Source organism: Tenebrio molitor, chromosome 6 (assembly GCF_963966145.1).
Source record: "Tenebrio molitor chromosome 6, icTenMoli1.1, whole genome shotgun sequence".
Taxonomy (NCBI): domain Eukaryota; kingdom Metazoa; phylum Arthropoda; class Insecta; order Coleoptera; family Tenebrionidae; genus Tenebrio; species Tenebrio molitor.
In genome coordinates this window covers 12,048,061-12,072,317 of record NC_091051.1, presented here as the reverse complement: position 1 = coordinate 12,072,317, position 24,257 = coordinate 12,048,061, and the positions used below count along the sequence as shown (strand labels likewise).

Sequence of the window (24,257 nt, the reverse complement as noted above, 5' to 3'; positions counted from 1 at the left end):
ATTGGACGCATCGTATAGTGCTGGCATTAGGCAAAAAGTTTAAAAGCAGACAACACATATTACACATCGAATTAACACCTATTATATTTATTAATTTTATAATTAATGTCATCGGAAACCGACTTGTCGCGGAATCAGGCGATTCAAAATCAAAGAAATTCCTTTTCGAGAGGATTTCCCTTGCCATTCAACGTGGAAACGTTGCAAGCATTCGGGGCACTTTTCCAGATTCCGCAATATTATCGGAAATTTTTGTATTATAAAACAAAAATGTTTATGTAATTTTATAAATTAAATATTAGTTAACATATGTATTATTTATTTGATGAACAATAATTATATTTAGAATAAACACATTTTTTAAATAAATATTCTATAGTTCATTTTTTAATGCTGTAGAAAAAGTCAGGCAGCCAAATATACACTTTCAATATTTCAATTTTGTAAGTTACTTCAATCCATGATGCCATATGTCACAATAAATGCATTAATGTCAGTTTGTGTCACTGTCAATTAGGTATTCATTTAAAGGCTAGTTTGGTCAAGGGGATTATCGATGGGCTGCACAGAACAAATTATGTTCAACGAAACAGTAAGTCGCCCTTATCCGTATTCGAAAAAACATGATGTTGAACATTTACAAACATGTCTATGATGAACATGTGGAACTTAAGGGGTGGGGATACGGTTAAACTAAAGAAGAGCAGATGTGGGAATTGGATGTGCGTATTGAAGTGACCGTGGAACCACTGATTATACACCTTGGCGAGTCTGATGACGATTCGGATTAACCGGAAGAATTCGAAGATGAGAGTTGATTTTTTAAATCCATAATATGTCTGAGTTATCGTTAATTATTGTTTCTATTTACTAACTTACTGCTTTTTTATTCATGAAATCTAGATTAAACCCATTATTAAACACGTTTTCTCATTTCAATTAAATTTTTTTATCGAACGTCAAAAATTTGTCAGACTGACGGAGATTTTGACAAACAATTTTTAGCGGCATCGTGGATTCATATCAATTATAAATGAATTTAAGGTATCTAGGCAGCCTTGATGACTGTATATTGGGTTGCCTGACTTTTTCTACAGCATTAAAAAATGAACTATAGTAATGGCTTGCAAAATAAGTAAGGGCCAGTTTCACAATAAACTTAAAGTCGACTTTATCTTAAAGTGACTTTAATGGATTGTTGCAACAATATGTTTCTATGGTAAATGGTAAACTTTAATGTTAAAGTAACTTTAGGCTGATTATGAAATTGGGGGTAGGTAAGTTAAATTAGTGATTTTTATTTAAATATGTACCTACAGGGTGATTCACGAGTAATAATTATCCTAACGAAATTTGTGATGCAGTCAACATTACATTTGCACTGATTATGTGAATTTAAAAAAATATATTTTTTATTATATCTAAATCATAATGTCTGTACTTCTATTTTGCATAACACAGTCAGTATAACACTCAAACGGGTTTCGAAAAGGAACTCTTTTACTTAAATTTTTAATGTTGGCAGTGACTCATAGCGAGTTGTTGCTACGTGATCACTGCATTTCACGACACTTTAAATTCAAAACTTACAATTGTACGTCTATTTACCAGCGTTACCAACCCTTATACAGGGTTATTCTAAAATCTAAATTATTGTAGTCCAAGTTGGTGTAAAAACTGAATGTAAAATTTATGGTTGCCGCTCCATATAAAAATTTTCAAAATAATGTGAATAAGTGAATATACACCGTTCACAGTGAGGCGGCAAAAATTTCATAACATGGGCATGGCTTGCTTCGACTACAATAATTTAGAATAACCCTGTATTTGGCAAATATAATTTTCCTAGCATTATATTTTTTTAAATTTAAGGGGCAAAATAGAAAAAATATTGTATTATACTTGTTTTACAAGCCATTTTTTCGCACTTGTTTGCTTTATAGCACTCGTCGCTGCGCTCATCGTGCTCTAAAAAACCCGTGCGACAAAATGGTGTCTTATAAAACTCGTATAATAAATAACTATTTTTTTTTTAAATAACTATTTTTTTTTCTAATAAAAATAATTATTTATTAAAATTTAACATAAAATAACATTTTTAATTTACAATGCGAAAATTTCCGATAATAATGCGGAATCTGGAAAAGTGCCCCGAATGCTTGCAGCGTTTCCACGTTGAATGGCAAGGGAAATCCTCTCAAAAAGGAATTTCTTAGATTTTGAATCCCCTGATTCCGCGATAAGTCAGTCTCCGATGACATTAATGAAATCTATTGTTTCTTTGCACCAAGGGCCTAAGGTTTCAAAGGCTAAACCTTTAAATATGTAGTTTGACGAAATAATTGAACGATATTTGTTATGTTTGCGTTTGCAAGCCATTTCAGCGGCAAAACCTGAGACTTCAGATGTTTTCAATACGTAACTGTCTGCAAGTGTATCTACGACAGTAACGTCCCAAACCAAAGGTTGACCTTTATTCCACGGTACTAAAGTCATCCCATCAGGGCGTTTTCCGTCATCACGAGATAGTCCGTTTGGTTCTAAAGTTGAATTAACATGAATAGAAGTCAAAGACCGGTTGATAATAGAATTAATTTCAGTGTGTCTTGAAAATCTACCACTGCTTTTGGAACAACTTAGACCGTGAATACCAATTTCATCAACTTTCGCATTGCATTTGCAAATATGAGGTGTACAAAGATTACAACCCAATCTTAAACCAATACAAACTTGGAAGGAAGTGTTATCTAAAAGAGTACCAATATTAGGAGAAGGTATTGCATGTAACCAAGATCCTGATTCTCTGCATTGCAAAGCCTTAAAACGAGCCAAGTCCCTAGATGAATTAAAGATTAAGTCATTGTTAATTATTCTTTTGATATTGATATTATCCCAATTCTTCTGAAATTGTGGAATTGTTGGTCTTTCGTTCTCATTTTCTACATCCCAGACTGCTAAAGCTTCATCATAATGGTGAATAATAAGCTCATTATCCTTTGAATTTAGTAATTGAGAAACAAGCTTTTTAACACCATGAACTGAAGATAGGAAAGCAGGGAGGCAAATATCGGAAATGCGGCGAATTCCCAGTCCACCAAATCTAATCGGTAAAGTGGACTGACACCATTGTAAATCAGTTAAACGTAAATTAAGTATTTTTTCTAAAGAAGACTTTAAAGAAGAATCAATGGAATTAGAAAATTTCCAAAAAGGAGTTGTTCTTAATAAAAAATTAAATTTTGGTAAGACAGTTCTTGATTAAGGTATAAGCCACGTGTCTGCTAAGAAATTCAGCTTTATTTAAAAGATTTTCAACTGTAATAATAGTTTTTTCGACAGTGTTTTTGAAGCCTTGGTCAAAGATTGGAGAGCCTAAAAGAGATAAACTTCCTCGGTCACAAATTTTAATACCTGGTGCTAAATTTTGAAATTCCTTTATGACTTTTAAATCTGTGTCTCCAGAACAGCTAAAGATCTCGCATTTGTTAAAGTTTAATTCAAGACCAATTTTTCTGGATAAATTGATAACTTTCTTAAAGTCGGACAAAACTACTTCTGGGTAATCAGCTAGGGTTCCATAGGACCACAAGGATCTCCTTGTTGAGCTCCAACAGAAGAAGAAATTAAATGATCACCAAAAAATAAAGTTGAAGGATTCCTATAGCATTGATAAAGATAAGGGTAAAGAAGTGGGGTATGACATTGGACTTCTTTTAGAATACAATCTCGTTCGACTGAGTTAAATGCGTTTTTGAAATCTAATTTAAGAACAACTTTGCTACGGTTTAGGTCGTTATTCACAAAGGTACGTGTAGTATGAATTGCTGCTTCGCATCCTAGCTTAGTTGCCACTCCAAGTTGGTGTGGAGATAAATACGAATTTACAATATTACGACTTTGAAAACAAGCAAGCTTTGAAGTCAATCTTCGTAAACAGTTTCCTATAGCGATCGGTCTAATTCCTCCATCTTTCTTATTAAGGGCGCATAAAGACGCACCATATAATAAATGACAAATTTCTGAAGGAAGTTGGCCAGACAATAAAAAATTGCACAGTTTTGTTAAAGCTCTTAGTGCCCGCTGACCTGCTTCGCCCGCTGATAAAGATATAATATCTTTTAAATATTGTGGTCTCATGCCCTCTAAACCTAGTGAAGAACCGGCAGGAAAGGAATTGATAGCTTCTCGAACGTTTTGCTCATTAACTATTAAAGAAAAGTCTCCCGTTTTGAAAGCGTCTGGAAAAAAAAGTTCGCGAGATGGTGAAGGATTTTTTTTTTTTAATTCTTCAGCAACATCTTCATTGAATGAAGCTAATGAGTCATCCGAGGACAATAATTTAACAGCTCCTTTGATATCAAAATCGGCTACTTTTGCTTCCACTTTCTTAGCTAGTGATAAATGTGTTCGTCTCTTAGAAGATGTTCGTATTTGAGGTACTTTAAAATTTTCTTTTATATGCTTATTCAATGATTTATCAGATTTCTCGGCTACATTGAAAGCTCTATAAGAGAATAGCAAAAGATCCTCAAATGAAGAGATTGATTTGGTCGAAAGACAATTATTAATAATTGAACTTAATTTATCAGCAGCTAAATGTCTACAAGCTTTAGGCAATCTTCTAATAGTTGGTAGCTGCTGTTTTAAATTAATAAGCAATTTTGTGATAGAAACCGTTGAAGAGAAATTAGAAGAAGTTGGTAGGTTACTATTTGTATGATACTTATCTACGTGAATTTTCAATCTGGTATTATACTTAAAAGATTTTCCAGGACACAAATTACAATTTAATCTTTGTTGTCCACTAGAATGATTATCTTGAGATCCGAATTGCTTCTCATAATCCGTGCAATTAAATGAAGTGTTATTAATTTCTTCAGTTTTCCTTCTTGTTTTATTAATTTCTGAAGAAAATGATTTTGACAAAAACGATTGGCTCATTAATAACTATTTTGAATTTTTGACACTAAAATTGTCCCTTTAAAGCACTAAAGCTTTAAAATTGCTTAAATAAGCACAAATTCACCTGCATTTTGAACAATGATAAATACACATTTATACAAAATTTATAATAAATATGTATACATAACAACGAAATAACAACAATTGACCATTTCTACGGGGTCATTATAAATGATTGTCTCATCGCAGTAGGCGTTGGTGACGTAGTTGAATGTGCCGCAAGCTTTATAACATGAGTGAGACTAGCATCGCCGATAGGTAGCGCTGCTGGCGGTAGTGTAAATTTGTCTACTAGTTTGTCTAACGTTGCGAAGCTAGCGGCACATTCCAAATTTGTGTGGGTTTTCAACGCCAGCTGCGATGGGACAATCATTTATAATGACCCTGTATATCAATGATTAATGACACAGATTTCGAAAAAGGTGTAATAAAAAATAGCATATGATACACGCGTATAAGGGCCTTTAAAGGCTTCCTTATAAACTTTTATCATAATATATTATTTTTGTTCGGCACTGTCAGAACTTGAGAATTTTCTCCTGTGTGAACGGATTTCGATAAATGTCACGACTTGTCAAAACGAAACGTCAAGCTAATTTAAGCGATGTGGAGTCTTTAAGGGGCTTGTCGAACAAAAATACGTTGTATTCGACTCGTTCGTGTGTAAATTAGGCCCTTTTTGGCACTTAAAACGTTCAATTTACTCATGAACTTGTTAAATAAACTACTATTAATTTTTATAAAACGTAGTCAACATTACATTTGTCAAATTTAATCCAAATCATTATGTGGAATAATCAATAAAAACACAAACTAAAAAAATATGGGGCATATGTATTGTTGGTTGCATTACAATTTTTTTAATATTCATTAACAATGCAGTTGCGTCTTCATTCAACATTACTAAGTTGTTTTTAATTAACCGTCGATGCCATTAAATTAATTTAACAAAAAATTGTATTAAGAAACGGGGCTTAAAAATAGGATTAAAAAAAATAGAAAATGTAAATGGAAGTTAATTAAATATGTATAATAAGTACATTAGTAAGACTTTCTGAAAATTTATTTTTAATGTAAAAATTATAAATATATAAATTTAATAAAAAAATTATCCTTAACGGAAAAAAATACTTCCCCACGATGAATAAACAAAAAAAAAAAAACTATTAATTAGTTAACATACTGGAATTTTCTGTGGTCCCATAATGCCACATTAAAAAAAAAACGTGAAAATAAAATCAGTTTTGTAAAAGATATAAAAAAAACTCTTTACCAAAATTAATGATATAAGAATTCGCTTGATTTAGCACTAACCAAGTTATCGATCAATCTGAAGACGTTTATTTCAGGGTTGTCAACTCCTATAATAAATTCCACCGCCGGCGCCGGAAGTTACCTTGAGGCATTCTTCAGATAATTTTTTATTAATTAAATTTCCTAAAACAGTCGTTCCACTCGTCTCACAGTATGAAAACTGCTATCGTACTTTCTATTACATGCACACAATCATGTCTATATCAAATTTATTCAACGTTCTTATTTTTGTGACGTACCATTTGGCGTATAAATGCGAATTATCGTATTTGTTTCTTAAGCTTGTTTGACACGATACTAAATTTTTGAGAAAATTTACTAGTAAATGAGAGAGGACCAATGAACGATCAGGATCTGACAAAGACAGACTATGATCCTGATCTAGTAGTTTGACACGATTCTAAGTTTTGTAGAAAATTTGTTAGAAAATGAGAGAGACCCTCGATCAGGACCAATGAACGATCAGGATCATAGTCTGTCTTTGTCATTTTTACAGAATTTTCTGTGAAATTTAGTATCGTGTCAAACTAGCTTTAGACAATTGTCGTCGAAACAAATACTCGTATAATGAGATCGAAAATTTCCGGCAATTTCGTACCCTCTCGTTGTATTACTAATGAAAATCTGCTCAAATACAGTCTGAACGACAAATTTCTAAGAAATAATCAGACCACGAATTGTATTTAGCAAGGCAATCCAATGAAAAGATGAAATGAATCGAAACGTATTTTTTAAGTTTAAGAATTTTAGTAGTCTTATGATGACTGTAATTATTTATGAAACAAACAATATATTGTACAACAATTGACAATGTTAAACAATATGTCAAAAACAACACTATCCAAGGGCTACGACTGAATTCCTTCAGTGAAGAAAACGAAGTACGTAATTTACAACAATTGTGTACTTCAGTACTTCACGACGTATTACATATTAATTTTTTTTATGACAAATACAAATTAAATTTATTTCAAATTTAAACCGAATGGTCGGGTATTTTAACGTTCACATTAGAAATTAGAATTAGAAAGAAGAAAAGGAGGTTATTGGTGGACTGCACACAAATGCAAGCATTTGATTAGTCGCTTTATTTTGAGTTGGATTATCATTGTTATATTGTTCCTAGTAAAAATATCATCTTAACATCATCTACAACAAGGCATGTTTATCTGAAATTTGGTGATAGAATGAAACCACCAATTTTTTGTTATTTTAGTAAAAACTGTATAAAATAATTATTATCTATCGTATGTTTATATCTATCTTGCAGTTGGCTGACTATGCAAAATGGGTAAATAAATTTCAAAAGCAGTGGTAGAGATCTATTATGACGTAACTTAGATAAGACAAGAAAATTTTTATAAAATCAATTAAAGTTTGGTTTAGAACTGCAACATTTCTTAAATTCTAACCTGAACCACCCCATGTTTGCAATATTTAATATTTTACATATACATAATATGTTCGTCTACAAAATACAAATGTAGCTACTACGAACTCGCATTGTTTAAAGTTGTTTCATCTCCAGTTATATTTTGCCTTCAGCAGCACACGTTCGGGTTCAGTAGTTATGAATTAATTTACATTACTTATACGTAAACAGAGCCAACCATTATTCATCTCCGGGGTGGCATTCAACATAATCCGAAACTACAAGGAGATAAATTTCCAGTTATAAATGATTTCGGTGTCTTCTAAAAGAAGAAAAAGCATGTTTTATGTCATGTGATGTGTCAATCACGTGTCAGAGAAAAATGTCTGTTCTTAAGTGCCCTCTCCACGTTTTACATTAACCTCTAAAAAAATCACGTGAATGATTACGGTCGTTTCTAGACAAACATACAAAAGCATAAAAACAGCTGTTTACAAATCTGCACTAATTAAACATTCACAATAGTCGTTTCGATCAATTGAAAACCAACCCTTCTAAATCTTAATTACGGTAGCTACTAGCTATGTCGATTTTGAAAAGCAGTTCGCGTGCCCCACGTTTGATTGCTGTTCCATACAAAACCACTAATTAACCAGGAAATTGATATGTGGATAGAACACGTGGCACAGGCAGGATATGAATCAAATTAAAATTAATTTGTAGTTGGAATGTTTCGATTGTTCATAACTTGACAAGGAAATAAAGGGGTTTCGGATAAAATATTCAAGTAAACAAAAAATATAGAACAAAATTACTTACCTAAATTATCCTGAAGAGTAACCCACAGGTAGGCCATGCGGCACCACAACACAACTACTGATTTGAAGGTAGTTTTCGAACCTTTCAAGTTCCGAAAATACTGATAACAGGTAAATTTACCTACATTAGTTACGGTCTTCTTTGCTTATTTATGACAACTCAAATTTTGAAGATGAAACATTTTGCTTATCATAAAAACAAATACCAACAAATACATATTTACTAATTTTTAATTTAGCGAAACCAAACAAGAGTAGGTAATTACAGAAAAACATTCTTTGCACATAATATGTATCGGGTGTTCATTTAAATTTCCGATCAAACGTCGACGTTCAAAAGTCGATTGTGAACGCACTACTCGTGTAAAAACGTAACTATACAGTCGGTTGCAAAAAGATCGAGTACAGTTAATTTCAAAATGTACTTACATTTTTTGTTAATGATCAATGTCAATTTTGACAAACAAAATGCGTAATCTAACCGAAAACGCGAAAGTGCTCATTCTTTCCAAATTAGAAGGAGGGTGGTCGATCCGGAGGGTAACCCTCTTATAACATCGCGAAGAGCACCATGCAGAGGATAAAAAAGACAATATTATCGTGTTCTAAAATATCTGCGACGTTTTATGTTGTCAAACTTACCTAACCTATTTAAAAATATGACGTTCAAATTTCAAGAAGGCATCTTTACATGTGGAAAAAACTGTAATAAATCGGCTTCTTGATTTTTTAGGTGTACTTTACATATAATTTTGAAATTAACTGTACATTATAAAAATCAAGAGCATTGAATTTTCATATTTTTACACATGTAAATCAGGTTTTTCTGACTTTTAATGGCATGCTTTTTCAAATAGGTCTGACACAAGGAATGTCATTATGTCTGACGTAAGAAAAGAAAAGTTTTGTCGTTTTGCTTGTCCCGGTAGCATCAATATTGACAACAAGAAGGATGAATGAAACTATAGAAAATTCAATGTACTCGATTTTTTTTGCAATCGACTCTACTATCGCTTGCCAAAAAAAAAACTTGTACACAGATGACAGAATAACAGATCCAAAAATTAAAAATTTGAGTTGTGTAAACATCGCTTTTTTTAGTGAAGGTTATGTATGCATAGATTTGATTTTTTGTTTGGCCAATAAAACGGTATCTTTATCAACACCAACCTCAGCAACAATTGTCGGTATCGAAATCCAGTCTCTTTAAACGTTGTGCTATAGTCTGTTTTTGAATTTCAGTTAAACCCATTTTTTCACATTGACTTTGACACTGACAGTAACATTTGACGTTGTAGACTTTGATTTACAATGCTAAAATTTTGGTTGTACTATTGCGGACACGGAATCTTGGACGATTTGTCATGCGATTGACATAAAAATGTAAAACTTTCGTTTTTGTAATTTTTATCATACTGACATGCCAAAAATAAATTTTAAAATGTCAAATAGTTTGAAACGTCAATCATAATCACAAATAACGTGGTTTACATTGACATTTTTTGAATTGATACATATAAATTTGACGTTTAAAATTCCTTGTCCACAACTGTACCTACGAGGTTTTTTTTGGCCAACGATTGTACATTCTATAGTAGTTTATTTAACGAGTTCGTGTGTAAAGTGCGTCTATCGATATTTTGAAACGACTTTTTAAACACTAGTTAACATTTTGGGTCGTTTATGATGGTCTCATTACTAGGGCATTATTTACCTACCCTGTAACAAAAACTCTCGATGGTACTATTGCGATCAAAAAATTTTGGACACTAATGTCATCGTGCTGTCATACATTCTAAAACGGCCCTTATGTATTCATAACCTCAATTTTGATTGTGTCAATTTTGAAAATGTGAATGTCAGATTTACCGAGAAAATATACAAAAAGTTGTAAAAATCAGACAAATGGAATAGAACGAGGTTTTAATTAATAAAAAATATAAAACAAATACCCAAATGTACTAGCATATTAAAAAAAATATATTTTAAACCGGTGTCAAATTGACAACAATTTCATGTGACAGTTTCAATAAAGCATGATTTAGAGTAATTTTTTTAATGTGAGAAGTTTGATGTCCAAAATTTTATGATCGTAATAGTACCTGCGGATTATTGAGGATCGGTTACTCACTACTTTTACGACAATCTTTGTTATCCGGCAATTAACCACTGAAGGAAGCAAAAGGTCGTTTTAAAATATCGATAGACGCACTTTAAACTGTTTTTTTTTTTTGGCATGAGTAGGCCAAACGCCAAACGCGAGTGAAACGAGCGTTTTAAAGGTCCACGAGTGCCAAAAGCAGCCCAATTTATACACGAATGAGTTGAATCCAATGTTTTTTTTGTTCGACAAGCCCCTTAAAGAGACTATGTAGTTAATCACAAAAAACAACTCGTTTGGTAAAACTTGGGGGGCAAAAAATCTTGGAAAACATTTGCAAATTTTGAAAAGTTTTATAAATTGGCTGGTTAAAATTAACACACGTATTTCAGATACACCCTGTATATGTACCTATACTAATTTAAAAAAAATATTTTTCTGTCATTTATATCGAATTTGACAGTGGAAAACGCTACAAATTGATTATTTATACGTACTATACCGGGTGTAGAATTGGTATACGAGACATAGGATTTTACATGGCAAAATGGTTAAAATGAAAGTTATAGAGAATTAAAAGTACTGTCTAATTCCACTCTTTGTTTTTTTCTAACATCTTATGGTACTGAAAGAAAAGCAAGAAAGGAGTTAAGACAAAAATACTAAAAAGCAGTACTATACTTGAATGAGATGCCGGATGCCGTCAAGTAATTTTTGTGGATGTACATCAGGTTTTCGAAAATCTGCGCACGTTTTGAATAAGCCAATTGGAAGCTGCTATTTAAAATACGCGGGCACTAGGGGGCGGTTTTATTACTATATCTGTTGGTATAGCAATGAAATTTGACTTCAAAAATTATTTGTCGGGTGGTTTCACTATTATTTAATTTTCTTTTGATCTGACCTTCAAATGAACTCGTACAGGACTACAGGACCAATGAAAAGGTATCTTCCATTAACTGTTCAAACTTCTCTCCAATTCTTCGAATTGTTTCTATGACTGAAATTAGTCGGTCTGGGAAACCTGAAGCAAATATTGCTTGGAAGTTTCTTAAAGAAGATCCTCCATAATACCATTTAAAGAAAGAAATAAAATTTCATGCCTAGTAGTACTTTTTCGTATTTTTGTGTTAACTCTTTTCTTGCCTTTCTTTCAGTACCACAAGATGTTAGAATAAAACTAAGATTGAAATTAGACAGTAATTTTAATTCTCTCTAACTTTCATTTTAACTATTTTGCCATAAAATTGTTAGGGGAGCCAATAATTGAAACTCTTTATTTTTACATGTAAAATTCTAGCGGTATACGTTATAATATTATGTATTGTATTTTACCTACAAAGTACTGTTATTGCAGCTTATGCGAGGTACATCCATTTATAACACGCCAACACTTCGGTATTAAATTTTCAATACGCTCCAACCCCGATATTTCCCTACACCAAATCAATTTTATCTCCAAAGCCAAACTAATTTATTCATGTGTCGGCTCAAAAACTCATGCGAATGTGGAATTTTTCATCAAACAATCCCCACAAAAAAGTGATAATACCATTTAAATGCAAAATTACGTCCAGTAATTCCGAACAAAATGCTTAATGAGATTTTAATATGCAAAAGGTCGTAATATTTGAAAGTCTGGCGACGGGCTCCAAATGTTGTAAAATTTTGTGCGAACTGGTGCCACGCATTGTGTTCTAATCGGTTCAGACCTACCCTAGGCCGTCGATGACTGTAAAAACTCAAGACGTTACGGACAGTTTCCAGACAGGGGTGCTCTTCTGAAAAGATCGGTCCAGACGCTCAACATCTAGTCGTTGTGTAGCAGTTTATAAGTGGTGTGCTATGGCAGTGTTAAAAATACTGATTTTATTTTTAATTTTTGGGAATCAGGAAACACGTGAGTCTTTTAACATTATTTTAAAAAAATATTTGCTTTCAATTCACGTAACTGCAACCACTGCCAATTTGAAAAATGATAAATTCCGTTTTAGTAATTAGCATTCCCTTGAAAATTTTGCTACTTAACGAGCTTTCAATAAATTTCTACTAACGAACAAGTGGCGTTGTTATTTACTCATTTTTTGTCAATTTATTAATTATTTAAAATTTGTATGCCACAGTCACATTTGGTGTTTGTTGTTGAATTACAGTGTTAAAAGAGGAAAAAGTAGATATTAACAATTTTAGCATTTTCTGAGTTCATTTTGCAGATGATTATTTTTCAGCGGTGCAATGTCAAAGTTTGGATGATTATTATTCAATGGAAGAAAGTACCGAAGATGCAGACATAAATTCGACAATGGCCGCTGATAATGAATTAACACATGTACGCACTAAAAATTTAAGTGGTAATGTCAAATTAACTACTTTAGAAGTACTTTCTACAAACACACCACTTGATAAATTAATAAACAAAGAGTTTGAAAATGAACAAAAGGATATTTCTGACGAGACCACCAATGAGGTGGTAACATCGACCGGCAATAAACAAGACGAAATTCAAACAATCACGGAAAATCAACAGAAAGTTGTTTTATTGTCCGAAGATACGACAAAAGCTTCGACAGATGGTGTAGGACCGTTCGGTTTGATGGATGTTTTTAACAGCACATCTGGCACTTTGCCCGATCAGGCTAGTACAGAAAAAGTAATCGCTGTCACGCCATTACATTTCCAACTAATTCATGATTCTGATCTCGCTGAAACAGTAGGTACCGCTGCTGCTGAAAAATTAGTGACTGGAAGTACGACACGACGTATAATTTTAGACACAAGTTCTGAAGCCAAGTCGGAAAATTACACAGAAGAAGCGGTAGCGACGGAATTCGATCTTATCGATGGTACCGAACCAAGCGAAGACACCACAAAATTGGCACTCACCGAAGTAACACCGAAGGAAATAACAACGCTTACTTCGTTTCAATTACGCGATAAGCAGCCTGAGACTGCAACGTTGTCCACAACAAATCAGCCAAAAAGGGTCGAAGAACCTGTAGATAAAACCGACACTCAAAGTGCCTTGTTTACAAGAACTACCGAAATTATCTTGGACTCGACAGCTGTAATAACAAACGCAAACGCACTAAATGAAACATCGACGAACTTTGCAATTCCAGAAGTTACATTGTCCGATATTTCAACACGACCAAATGAAATAACAATAGTCCACGAGGAATTTGGCGAAACGAAGACTTCAACGACTCCCCAGCCTCTTATTTTAATTGCAAGTCAGATTCGCGACGGTGTTTCAGATGATGAGGAAGTATTTACTTCGACAACAAGTGCAAGTGAATTCCAAGAGCTGTCTGCGGATTTTGCAACTACCAAAACTGTGCCGATGGATCTTTTAACACAACAAATTCAAATGTCAACAGTGAGGAATCAAAACTACGGTGAAGCTGAGACCTCATCGAGTCACCAACCGTCAGTCACAAGTACTTTTCGTTTAGGTCCAAGTTACCAATATGAAGGAACCGATTCAGTGTATGATGACGCATTTACTGTTTCTAGTAACGGCGATAAATTCGATAATAAAGAGAGTGTTTCAGTATCAACAGAAAACATCATTATTGAAAACTTTGAACTAGAAATGAACGGTCTTTTCAATGAACCTAATCGTTTAGTTAAAGAGAATGCAGCGAGTGCGGTAATTCTGACTCAGATTGCTGATTCAAGTGGAGTTGTTGATGCCTCTGAAGAATTGACTCAAGATCATGACGATATTGAGGATTTATCGTCATTTATTAACGTCGATGAAGAATTTCTCGGTACAGTTTTGGATGAAAATACTAACAGTAGAGAACTAGAAGAAACAATTGAAGATGTTTCGTCGATTCTTACGAGATTAGAAGAAGGCTCGAATTTTAGGAGTACTACAGAAAATGGATTGGCTAAGCAAGAAGAAGTAAATGATCGGTTAGAATTTTTTGAACGAATGAACGAGATTACAACAGTATTCGATAAAATTGGTACCGAAGCAAGTACTGTGAGTGAAGTAGAAGAATACTACACAGTATCTACCTATAGATATGTTGCTGAAACCACAACAGAAATGACAAAAGTTATGGAATCATTTACAAGTAAACCAACGCAACAAGTCGAAGAAAATTTATTTAGTGAGAAAACTGACGAGTTTGTCGAAAATCAAGATAATACAATTGATAGTACAACAGTCAAGATAAGCGATTATGAATCTACGGAAATGTTTATGAAAGAAAATAGTACAAATGATAACAGTGATAAAAATGAATTGTATTATTCCAAAGATAACCTTAAACTGTCAGAAACTGGTGTTTATGAATTAGAGTTGAACGAGTTTTATAATTTAAATGAAGTTGATAATGAAATTAAAGAATTAGATGAAGATACAATGAGAATGATTGAAGCTGATAAAGCAACAAGTCAAGTTGAGGAGTATGAGACAAACTATAAAAATATTAACGAAATTTCCGTAATAATTACAACTGAAAATGAAGGAGTGGCAACATTAGATGATAGAGAGCAACCAACAGAAAAAAATAAAGGGACAAGAAATTCTGGAGGAGAAGGGATAAATCAAGAATTTAATGAAGAAAGTGGAGTTTTTAACAATGAAGATTCAATATCAACAACTGAAATTCAAACGTCTTTCGTCAACGAGGATTTAGAAAATACGGATTTCTTAAATGAAGAAACCACTAACAATCCAAACAAATTGAGTGTGGTTAAAGAAGAAGATCACTTAGATGAAGGCGATAGTGAAAGTGGAATAATAATAGAAAGTGAAGGTGAAGTTGAAAAAAATGTGTTTAGAGATAATTATGAGGTTTACACAACGACTATAATGTTACCGACAACAAAAAGAGAAATAAAAAATGTGCGTTGGGAAAAACAAGACGAAGGTATTAACGAAGAAATGGAAACAACAGCTACTTATTTCGTTGGTGCAGAAAATGAATTTGTGGTATCAACTACAGAGAGATATGATAACGAAATGAATTCAAATGATGCAGATTTCACTACTGTAAGTACATTTTCTAAGGATGACAAAGATTTACCAGAATCTCAACAAGAACTTAATTATGAAAAATTCGTCACAAAAACTACAATTAATCCTGAAAGAACAGAAACGGAAGTTAATTCATATGAAGCTGTCTCCACTACTCCAAGCCCATGCTTTATGGATAACACTGACTCATCTAACTCACAACAAGAACTTAGCTCTGGAAAATACCCTACAACTACAACGAATCCTGAAACGACATATACAGATCTGAAAAGTTATAGCGCAACGGATAATTCAGTAACTTCTGTCAACTCGGTTAGAAAAGAGTTTAAAACGTTGTCTTCGCATGATTTTAAAAATAGTGAAGTAAAGGAATCGCACATTTCAACGAAAATAGACGACAAGAATATTAATTTCACAATTAAAATAGTCTACAATGTGAGTAAATCTACCATATTGTAAATTTTCATTATCGTATTTTATGTTTCCAGAAAACCAGTTTCTTCGTTCCTTCGGACGCTTTTTTAACGATTGCTCCACCAGATGCAGTGAATATCACTTGGAAATCTTCGATACCTAATATAAACAATTCAATTGAATTAAAAATGGGAAAATCGGTGCAACTCAACATTGTTAAAGGTAAGTTTCGTATTTGCAGCTGTTATATTATGTTGCCTATATTTATCCATCCAAACGGTAATTCTTTCCTATTTTTAGGTGCCCAAATGCACATACATAAGACTGCGCTTATTCCCGAAACCGAAAATAAATTAAACGATGTTGACACAAAGTTAATTACGTTGGACGATGGCGTCAAGATTTATTTCTCCAATACAAAATTCTTCGCAACAGATCATGGAGATAAAGCTAGATTTCAAGCAGGTTAAGTTCACCAGGGTTGCAATCTGAAGTAGATTTTTCATTTAACATGTTTATAGATGCATTACCCTCGATTCCAAAGCAGGCAAGAGCACTTACTGCAGAAATAATAGGAGGTTGTTTGGGAACGTCTGTGATAACTGGGATTTTGGTTTATTGGGCCATAAAGAAATTTAAAGGGAACACTCGTAACTTTAAACCTAACAGTTCAGATCCTGCATAGTTTAGCTAACAAAATTCATCTTACTTTGGACTGATTGTAACAAAGCCACAGAAACGCTTTGTTTTTGTAACTGCTTTCGTAAGTACAATATTTAGTTGTAGTTTGGTCAAAAAATTTAGTATGAATGCGTTATGAAAACTGTATATATTTTTTATTATTAATACACGTTAATTAATGTTAGTTTACTCAGTTAAGTTTCGTATATTTTGTATTAAATTTCTTGTTTAGATTAAAAATTTTATGTGCTGTTAGGCAACCACTTATACACCACATATCTCGCTGGCCTTAATTAGGAGTATTTTTTGAATTCCAAATGTGTATCTATAACAATGGTCAGTTACATCTGCCATAACATTCAATAAACAAGCGTCACCGAAGTGTTGAAGTATCTCATCCCACCCCCATTTAACAGGCAGCTGAAGCGAATTAGGTGTTGCAACGCATCGAACTAATTTAATAATAATAGTACGAGCTCGTGCCTTATAGTTTTTTGGTGGTAGATAATTGTCACCTGCCCGAAATGATGATGCAGATGTAATCTATATCATAATAGTTGCAAACATCTGCTCGCTAGCAATCGATATTTTTCATTATTCACAAAATCTGACAAAATTCAAGTCATTCTGCACAACTGGTGCAAATGTTGTGATGACGAGTTGATGATAAGGCTTCATGTTAGTTGACAATAATCGAGAGGGTTACCAAGAGCACCCCGACATGTGAGTGGGCGGTGATGTCGCCGAGTCATGTGGTTTGTTGTCGGCGGTTTCATCAGCAACAAAAATTCTGATAAATGGTCTGCACGTAATCATTTACTGCACGACCGTTTGTCGGACATGCAAAAAGCCTATTAATTAGAGGTGCAGAGTGAACGAATGCTTGGACACAATCTAACTAAAACAGAAGTGCTTGGGACAAGTAAACATAAACTTAGTTGCAACAATTTAATTAGTTGTTATCTTATCACATCCCTCGTAAAAATGCGAACTGTGGGGCGGCCCAAACAATTAAAAGTTTACATTCAACGGTTGATTTTATTTCCTTAATAACGAATTTTAGTGGACCGGACACATTAACTAAAATTACTGAATTGTAACGATTAAAAGTATTGGATGGGGCGCGCCCACCACTCTCTGAACTCTATACATGGGAACGCTTTACATTCTCCCCATGTGCACCAGTTCATTTCCTCTTTAACACATTTCAGTACCTGCTTCAGTTCAAAATATGTAAAATTGATTAGATATCATAAATAATGTAGATCTTATGCCATAAATTTATAGTCGTGGGAAACAGGGGTGCTTTAAATTGGCCCAGTCCACCCCTGTCGAGCAACTATTTTACTATTACCCACAAAAATGTGTGCCATTTTTAACTGTTTTGGAGCTTCTGACGTTTTACAATTTTACAACAAATTGTATTTGCAAGGTCATAATAATCACAAAATAAATTAAATCAGTCAAATAATTAAACAACAATTAATGTTAAATTTGTAACAATTCAAACTGTACGCGATATAAAAAAAAACAATTCAACAATACACATTTGTGTTTTCCGTGTAATGTTGGTTGCCTAACTTTAAACAAAAATGTACATTTTATCAAGATGAGTACACTTCTTTCTTGGAAGTAATCTAGTAATGCTTTATCATCGACAACTGTCATCGCGGTGAAATCCCCAAGACAATAGCTATTAGGTTTAAGTTGAGTGGTTATGCAGGTAGATGAACTCTTTATGTTGACATTGCACATATCCTCCGACAATCTGTTGTAATTACACGGGTCTGAAGTGCTTGTGTTTGGTAATGGGAATGTTTGATTCTTCCAGTGGTGTACGTTATGGTGGATGATTGTAACCGTCATCGGCAGGGAAGTGTGACGACACTCGCCCGTACTTTACCGGAATATCACATCCTGTCTCCACTCACAATGCACACTCCACTTTGACAACAGTATCATTATCATCGTCAGGGGCCACGGTGGGATAACTAATTGCCAACACTCTGGCACAATTTTAAAAATTCGCTGGAAACTGTACATCCTGGACACCACTGAAAATTTCAACGGTCTCTGGAAGAAGATCAGATTGTTTCGTGCGTGCGTCGTTAGTGAAATTAAATCTTAAATGCACAACCTATAATTTAAAACTAGAAGATACACAATAGTTTCTTTACCCTTGATTTACATGCAGAGATTTTTGTGCTAGTGACGGTTACAACTCCCACGCGAACTGTACCCTTCAACATATTCTCACATATCATTACCTGTCTCTATAACAGAATACCTGTCTCTACTTCATTACACGTCGAGACGACGTCACCTGGAAGTACTAATTATATCATTAGTAAAGTACTAGTCCGAGAAGATTAATTTAAATTGGGCTTAGCCAACAACCTTTTCGTCTAAACGTTTTTGGCGGAGTTTTTTCACGCCAGGGTGCACACAATTTTCCTTAAGTCGCGGTTGCTCGACCGCACCAGACAGGTGCAAGGAGGGACGATAATGACGAAGTTAGGGATCCACAGATTTTATTATGGCCACAAAAAATCCAAGCACAGCTTTGACGAAAGTTTCCAAATTGTGTTATTACCACGTATTTACCCAACCGAACATTTGTTTAATAAGTCGGGAATGTGAAGCAATTTACTTTTATTTGCATTAATTAAGGCACTGATTGCTAGTTAAGTGAAGTGAGTAAATCATTAAAATTTAATTGCTAGAAAAATCATTTCACTTCTAAGTTTTAACAACCTTGCATCTTTACCATTTGATTTATAATGTAACCGAAAAGTTAAACGCACGGTACGCGAGCGTAACTTTCATGTTCGGTGGATTTTTTAATCGTACGTGTTGATAAAAAACTTAAATGTAAACTTCCGACAAAGTTATTGTTCATAAAACTTGTCTCTACGTACAGAAAACAGAGCTGCCGCAATCAGTGTTTAATTACCGTCACATCTTCCGCCGCTTTTATCATTCCTGGGTGCATACAAGGGCAAAAATGTAGAACAGAATTTTGAGCTATTTTTAAATGTATTTATTCAAACGTTAAATCACTAAGTTATCAGCTATTTGTGTAATAAACGGTACATAAAAGAAATAACAGATAAATGCAATTAATTTTATCACGTAAATTTACAAAATTACATAAGAGAATTTTATTAATTTAACTCAAAGCTGAATGCATACATCTAAACTATAAACTAAATTTTTTTATTTCTTTGTTATACATATTTCTGTTTTGTTAATACATCTATGTAGTTTCATTCTGAATTTTGCACATCAGCTGCAAGCTTAATGAAAAAATAAAATACTCCTACATATTAAATTTATAAGAACAGTTAAAAGAGTAGAATATGACAAGAAACCAGAGATTTGTCCGTTTCCTTTCTTTCTTCTTTATAATTTGCCTTCAAATTTAAGTAATTCTTAAACGCGATTTAAATTCTAATTAGTAATTAGGTATTCTTAAAAAAAGGATGAACAAATTTTATTGATCTTACTCGACTTATTTTATACTTCTCCACTTAATCTCTAAAATAGATTTCCTTTTTGTAATACAATTATGAAACAATTACTAGTCCACCTACACTACTACAATTACTACACATTACACAATGCAAAATGTAAAAAAATACACTGCAGAACTGCTTTGTCAGAGATATTTAAATTACTTGATTAATAACAATAAACAATTGAAACAAGTATGATTATAATTAGCTTTGTTTTCTCTTTAACGGCAAAGTCATCATTTTTTTTATATCACAAGGAGAGTTTTGACATGAGATTACCTCGATACTACTATGGATTGAGATGACTGTTGATGATGACAATATTCTTATTTAAAGAAATCATTCACAATTGCCAACAGTCGAATATTTTCTTCAATGTTTATCTTTTTAGGATTGTTAATTACATAATACGTAAACAAACCTACTGACATTTGTGCTCATTTTACTAATCTATTGCTCAGTAAACACATAACCCCTTCAGTTTTCCAAAAGGACTGTGACATTTGGAAAGTTTCGAAAAAAAAGTCTGATCGACTTAAATGTGTTGTTTTCCCTTTTCCGACGAACACATTGTTCTTTACGTAGGTATTTTTTAAAAAAGGGACCTCTATATACAGGTATATACACGTTTATTGTTACGTAAGAAGTCCTCCTATTCCTACGGACATTTCCCCGCCACAAAATCGGATCCTTCGTCTGATTGGACAAATTCCATGAGTACCTAATAGTGGGGAACCGTTCGTAAAAGAACTTGCAGCATGCTGCTGGTTTTATAGTACCGTGGTACTCATTCGGTGTTGCGTGTTGGTGGTGCTTGCACACTCGTGACATTTCGTACGTGTACGTCCTGCAAAAATGGAAATCATCCACATTTCCAAAAATCCCCAAGAACTCAGGATTCTGAAACCGCGAAGATCGCTCGAAAATAACAACAACCTCCAGGAAGTGAATTCGATAAAAAAATGTTTGTTTGGAGTACCTGAAGCGCAAGACGTCGAGAATTTACTCCACGAGCAGATCAAAGAGGACTGGGAGAGAATCAAAAGTCGGTTCGGGATCAACATAGAAGATATCGAAAATATGGAAACGAGAAGACTCGAATCGCACACTCCTAAAAAACGGAAACTGGAGTCTAGTGCGAGTCGAAGATCTGTGACGATGAGAAAACGGCGACTTTTCGAACCCTACAACGACAGGAAAATCACAGGTGAGTCACTGCATTAAACGATTCTAATTAGTATTTCCGTCTGGGTACTTCCGCGGTGCTTAACTGTACCATATTTGTTGAAGTGACCGTTAAAAAACACAATGCATGGTAATAATAATTTTTCTAAAGCATGCGAACTCCAGGATTGCTTTCCTGTTACGTTAAGAATGTTATTTGATATTTATCTCGGTTTTATTTACCACATAGTTACGGTCTGGTGAAAATCGTGTGATTTTACCATCTGGTCTGAATCTGGGACGCCCCCGACCCTCGAAAGAAGTAGAGCGGCGTTTTAATAACCCTTAGAATTGTTTGTTCTTGGCCGAATATTTCGCTCCACGATAAGTTGTTTATGGCAACTTATAAATTGTTTGTGGTGGTACTTTTGGCGCAACTTTTCGTCGGGTTGCCAGACTAGCAGACTCGCTGTCAATTATTGTCATTTTGGTGTAATAACTGCATGAATTATTGTGACATGCAGACACTCTAATCGCTTCGTCTCCATCCAGTCTAGCCGCTTTCACTGTACACAAATAATACGACAATTTAAAATCCATTAGATACCTCTTAAAGTGTTGTCCTCTATTTAGTAGATTCAATTATTGCTGATGACGAGCCCTAACGAGATTTTTATGAAAACAAATTTTCGTCTAACGAATTTTGAACGTTCATTATTTTACCAACAAGCTGGAGCACAATGGACCGATTCATTTTCGTTACATAATTTTGATTTGTATTGTGACAACGGATCCAATTAGTGTCGAAAACTAGTTTGAACAGTACCAAAGCAAAATTAAAAATTATACGCTTAGAGGTCTTCGCATTCTAAAAATTGCAAACTAATTCGTTGTTGGCCATCTCCCATATGTTCAACTGACTGTGAAGATCAGTTACGTAATTGCTCTTAATTAATTTAATGCAGAGTGCTCCAATAAAAAATTCCGACTTCCACCCATCGCATCCTGATCAGTCGCACAAAAGGACCTAATCTGTGGCGCACCTTCCCGCCCAACAACCAGCGTGCGCCCATCATTCCTGAAAGAAAGGTGCACTCTCTCGAGCACCGGTGATTCATTCATCGAACTACCTGATGGTGCGTTTTGGCGCCAAAACTCGGCGGGAGAATGATAATTCGAAGGTCGATCCGAGTGCAAGCTGTAACATGTGAAATCTGGGGAAAAGCAAGGTGCTAAGAATAAGTGGGTGACGTTAGACTTTCGAGGCCTCCAGGCAATTTTCTTTTAATCCAACGGCCGTCGTATGTGGCGACCTTGTCGTCGAGCGGCGAATTCGGATGTTTATGTTCGGCGAATGCGAAGCAATTGCTCGGCACAAGTGCACAATTATCTAAGTGTTGAGAAAAGCGACACGATTAGCCAATTATGAGGCTTAATTGACGTAATCGTAATTTTAGAATCGGCCGATGCGCCGTGCATCGCCTTATATAGGTTTTGCTGCATCCAATTAGAGGGGAACATCTGGTAAAATCATATGTTTGACGGAATAGCATCTGCGAATATTCATCTAAAAATATTTCAAAGGTAGAGGAGGCTTCAGCCATATGGCCCCTATGTCGGGCGTTCTTTTTTCGATGAACAGCTTTGGACCAGGTGGATGGGAAATTGTTTTGCAACTCTTTCGAACCTTTTTTCTCTTGCGAATTGTTATAACACCGTGAAGGTTTGCTGAAAAAATGCGACAAATACGAATTTTACGCTGACAAATTCACGGGTGTTACTCATTGTCGGCGTTGTGCTTTGTCTGAAGAGGTAGATTTTAACGCAAATTTTCTTTTGTTGCAGATTTCTACCAGGTCAGGAAAGCGACGCAACCTGAGAAGAAAGAAAAGTAATCCTGAACAATTAATCTAGATTAATTGTAACTTTTAAAGACTTATTTCATTATGTATATAGTACATAATTATGAAGTGTGATTTCCTAACGTTATTTACCATGCAGCATTTAATCCAAAGTTCTTTAGGTAGATAATAGAAACATTGCCGTTTTAGTCTAGTCCTTCAAGAATTTGGTTAACTATGAATTGTAAATTCTCTTACCTTATTATTGTAATTATTAATATTGTATATAGATATAAAAATAAAATTATTTATTATTGATACCTTGTTTCTCTTCGACACATTATGAAACTTATAAAATGTACTTTCGTTTGAATTTTTTTAGAATAAAAATTTCAAGTCTTAATCGTAAGCTCTATCTAATGCACACATCTAATATCCATACAACTACATAATATGTACAACAAAAAAATACAAACGCAAAAAATTATGTTTGAAAATTTCATTAAATTTAATAAATAATGAAAGCTTAAACAGAAAAAGTGCAGAGGCATTACTTTTTCTAATTCTAGCAATTCTTTCACGCAAGCGATCAAGGAAATAATACAATAGTTAGTACATACATACTTTGGGTTTTGTTACCTTTTATTCCGCGTACTAAAACTTCTCAGTGAAAAGAACTAACTTGTAATGAAAGTTGAAAACATGGAGTAAATTAATTAAGTTCATAATTAATAACAAGATATTTTTAGACCAGCTGTCAAAAAAAAATTCTACAGTTAACTCGTGAGTGTAACATGTTAATGGAATAAGACAAGATAAGACCGTAATTTTACGACGTCTATCTCTGAAAGTAAGTTTTTCCACACTCAAATTAGCGTGGAAAGTACTAGTTTGTCACACTGCGAGGAAAGTTTTTTTTTTGTTGTCTACCCGCTAATAGAGATCTACAATTTTCTTTGAGAGTTTAGTAAAATATTAAACGTAATTTAAATATTGAAAAAATTTGCTTGTAAACCAAGTATGTAAATGACAATTTTATAATACTCTTGTGTGATTGCAAAGTACCTAGTACTAACCACACTGGT

The 24,257-nt window shown here is 33.9% G+C and overlaps 2 protein-coding genes across 2 annotated transcripts; both read left to right on the top strand.

Annotated features, from left to right (window-relative positions):
- The first annotated feature begins 12,314 nt into the window (after window positions 1-12,314).
- Window positions 12,315-17,061, top strand: LOC138132977 (enolase-phosphatase E1-like). Its single transcript, XM_069050735.1, has 5 exons — window positions 12,315-12,467; window positions 12,796-15,992; window positions 16,046-16,193; window positions 16,272-16,436; window positions 16,493-17,061. The coding sequence occupies exons 1-5, from the start codon at window positions 12,413-12,415 to the stop codon at window positions 16,654-16,656; spliced, it is 3,729 nt and encodes a 1,242-aa protein (XP_068906836.1). The 5' UTR covers window positions 12,315-12,412; the 3' UTR covers window positions 16,657-17,061.
- A 3,857-nt stretch (window positions 17,062-20,918) lies between these two features.
- On the top strand, window positions 20,919-23,490 carry LOC138132979 (uncharacterized). The gene is made up of 2 exons (XM_069050736.1): window positions 20,919-21,374; window positions 23,177-23,490. Exons 1-2 carry the CDS (start codon window positions 21,023-21,025, stop codon window positions 23,224-23,226), a joined length of 402 nt encoding a protein of 133 aa, XP_068906837.1. The 5' UTR covers window positions 20,919-21,022; the 3' UTR covers window positions 23,227-23,490.
- Window positions 23,491-24,257: the final 767 nt, after the last annotated feature.

What these genes read in the sequence shown, in the direction of transcription:
- LOC138132979 (XM_069050736.1), top strand. Translation starts at nt 21,023, where the DNA reads ATGGAAATCATCCACATTTCCAAAAATCCCCAAGAACTCAGGATTCTG. An exon ending in CAACGACAGGAAAATCACAG is followed by an intron (nt 21,375 to 23,176) that starts GTGAGTCACTGC and finishes CTTTTGTTGCAG; the next exon opens with ATTTCTACCAGGTCAGGAAA.
- LOC138132977 (XM_069050735.1), top strand. Translation starts at nt 12,413, where the DNA reads ATGGCAGTGTTAAAAATACTGATTTTATTTTTAATTTTTGGGAATCAG. An exon ending in TTTTGGGAATCAGGAAACAC is followed by an intron (nt 12,468 to 12,795) that starts GTGAGTCTTTTA and finishes ATTATTTTTCAG; the next exon opens with CGGTGCAATGTCAAAGTTTG. An exon ending in GCAACTCAACATTGTTAAAG is followed by an intron (nt 16,194 to 16,271) that starts GTAAGTTTCGTA and finishes TCCTATTTTTAG; the next exon opens with GTGCCCAAATGCACATACAT.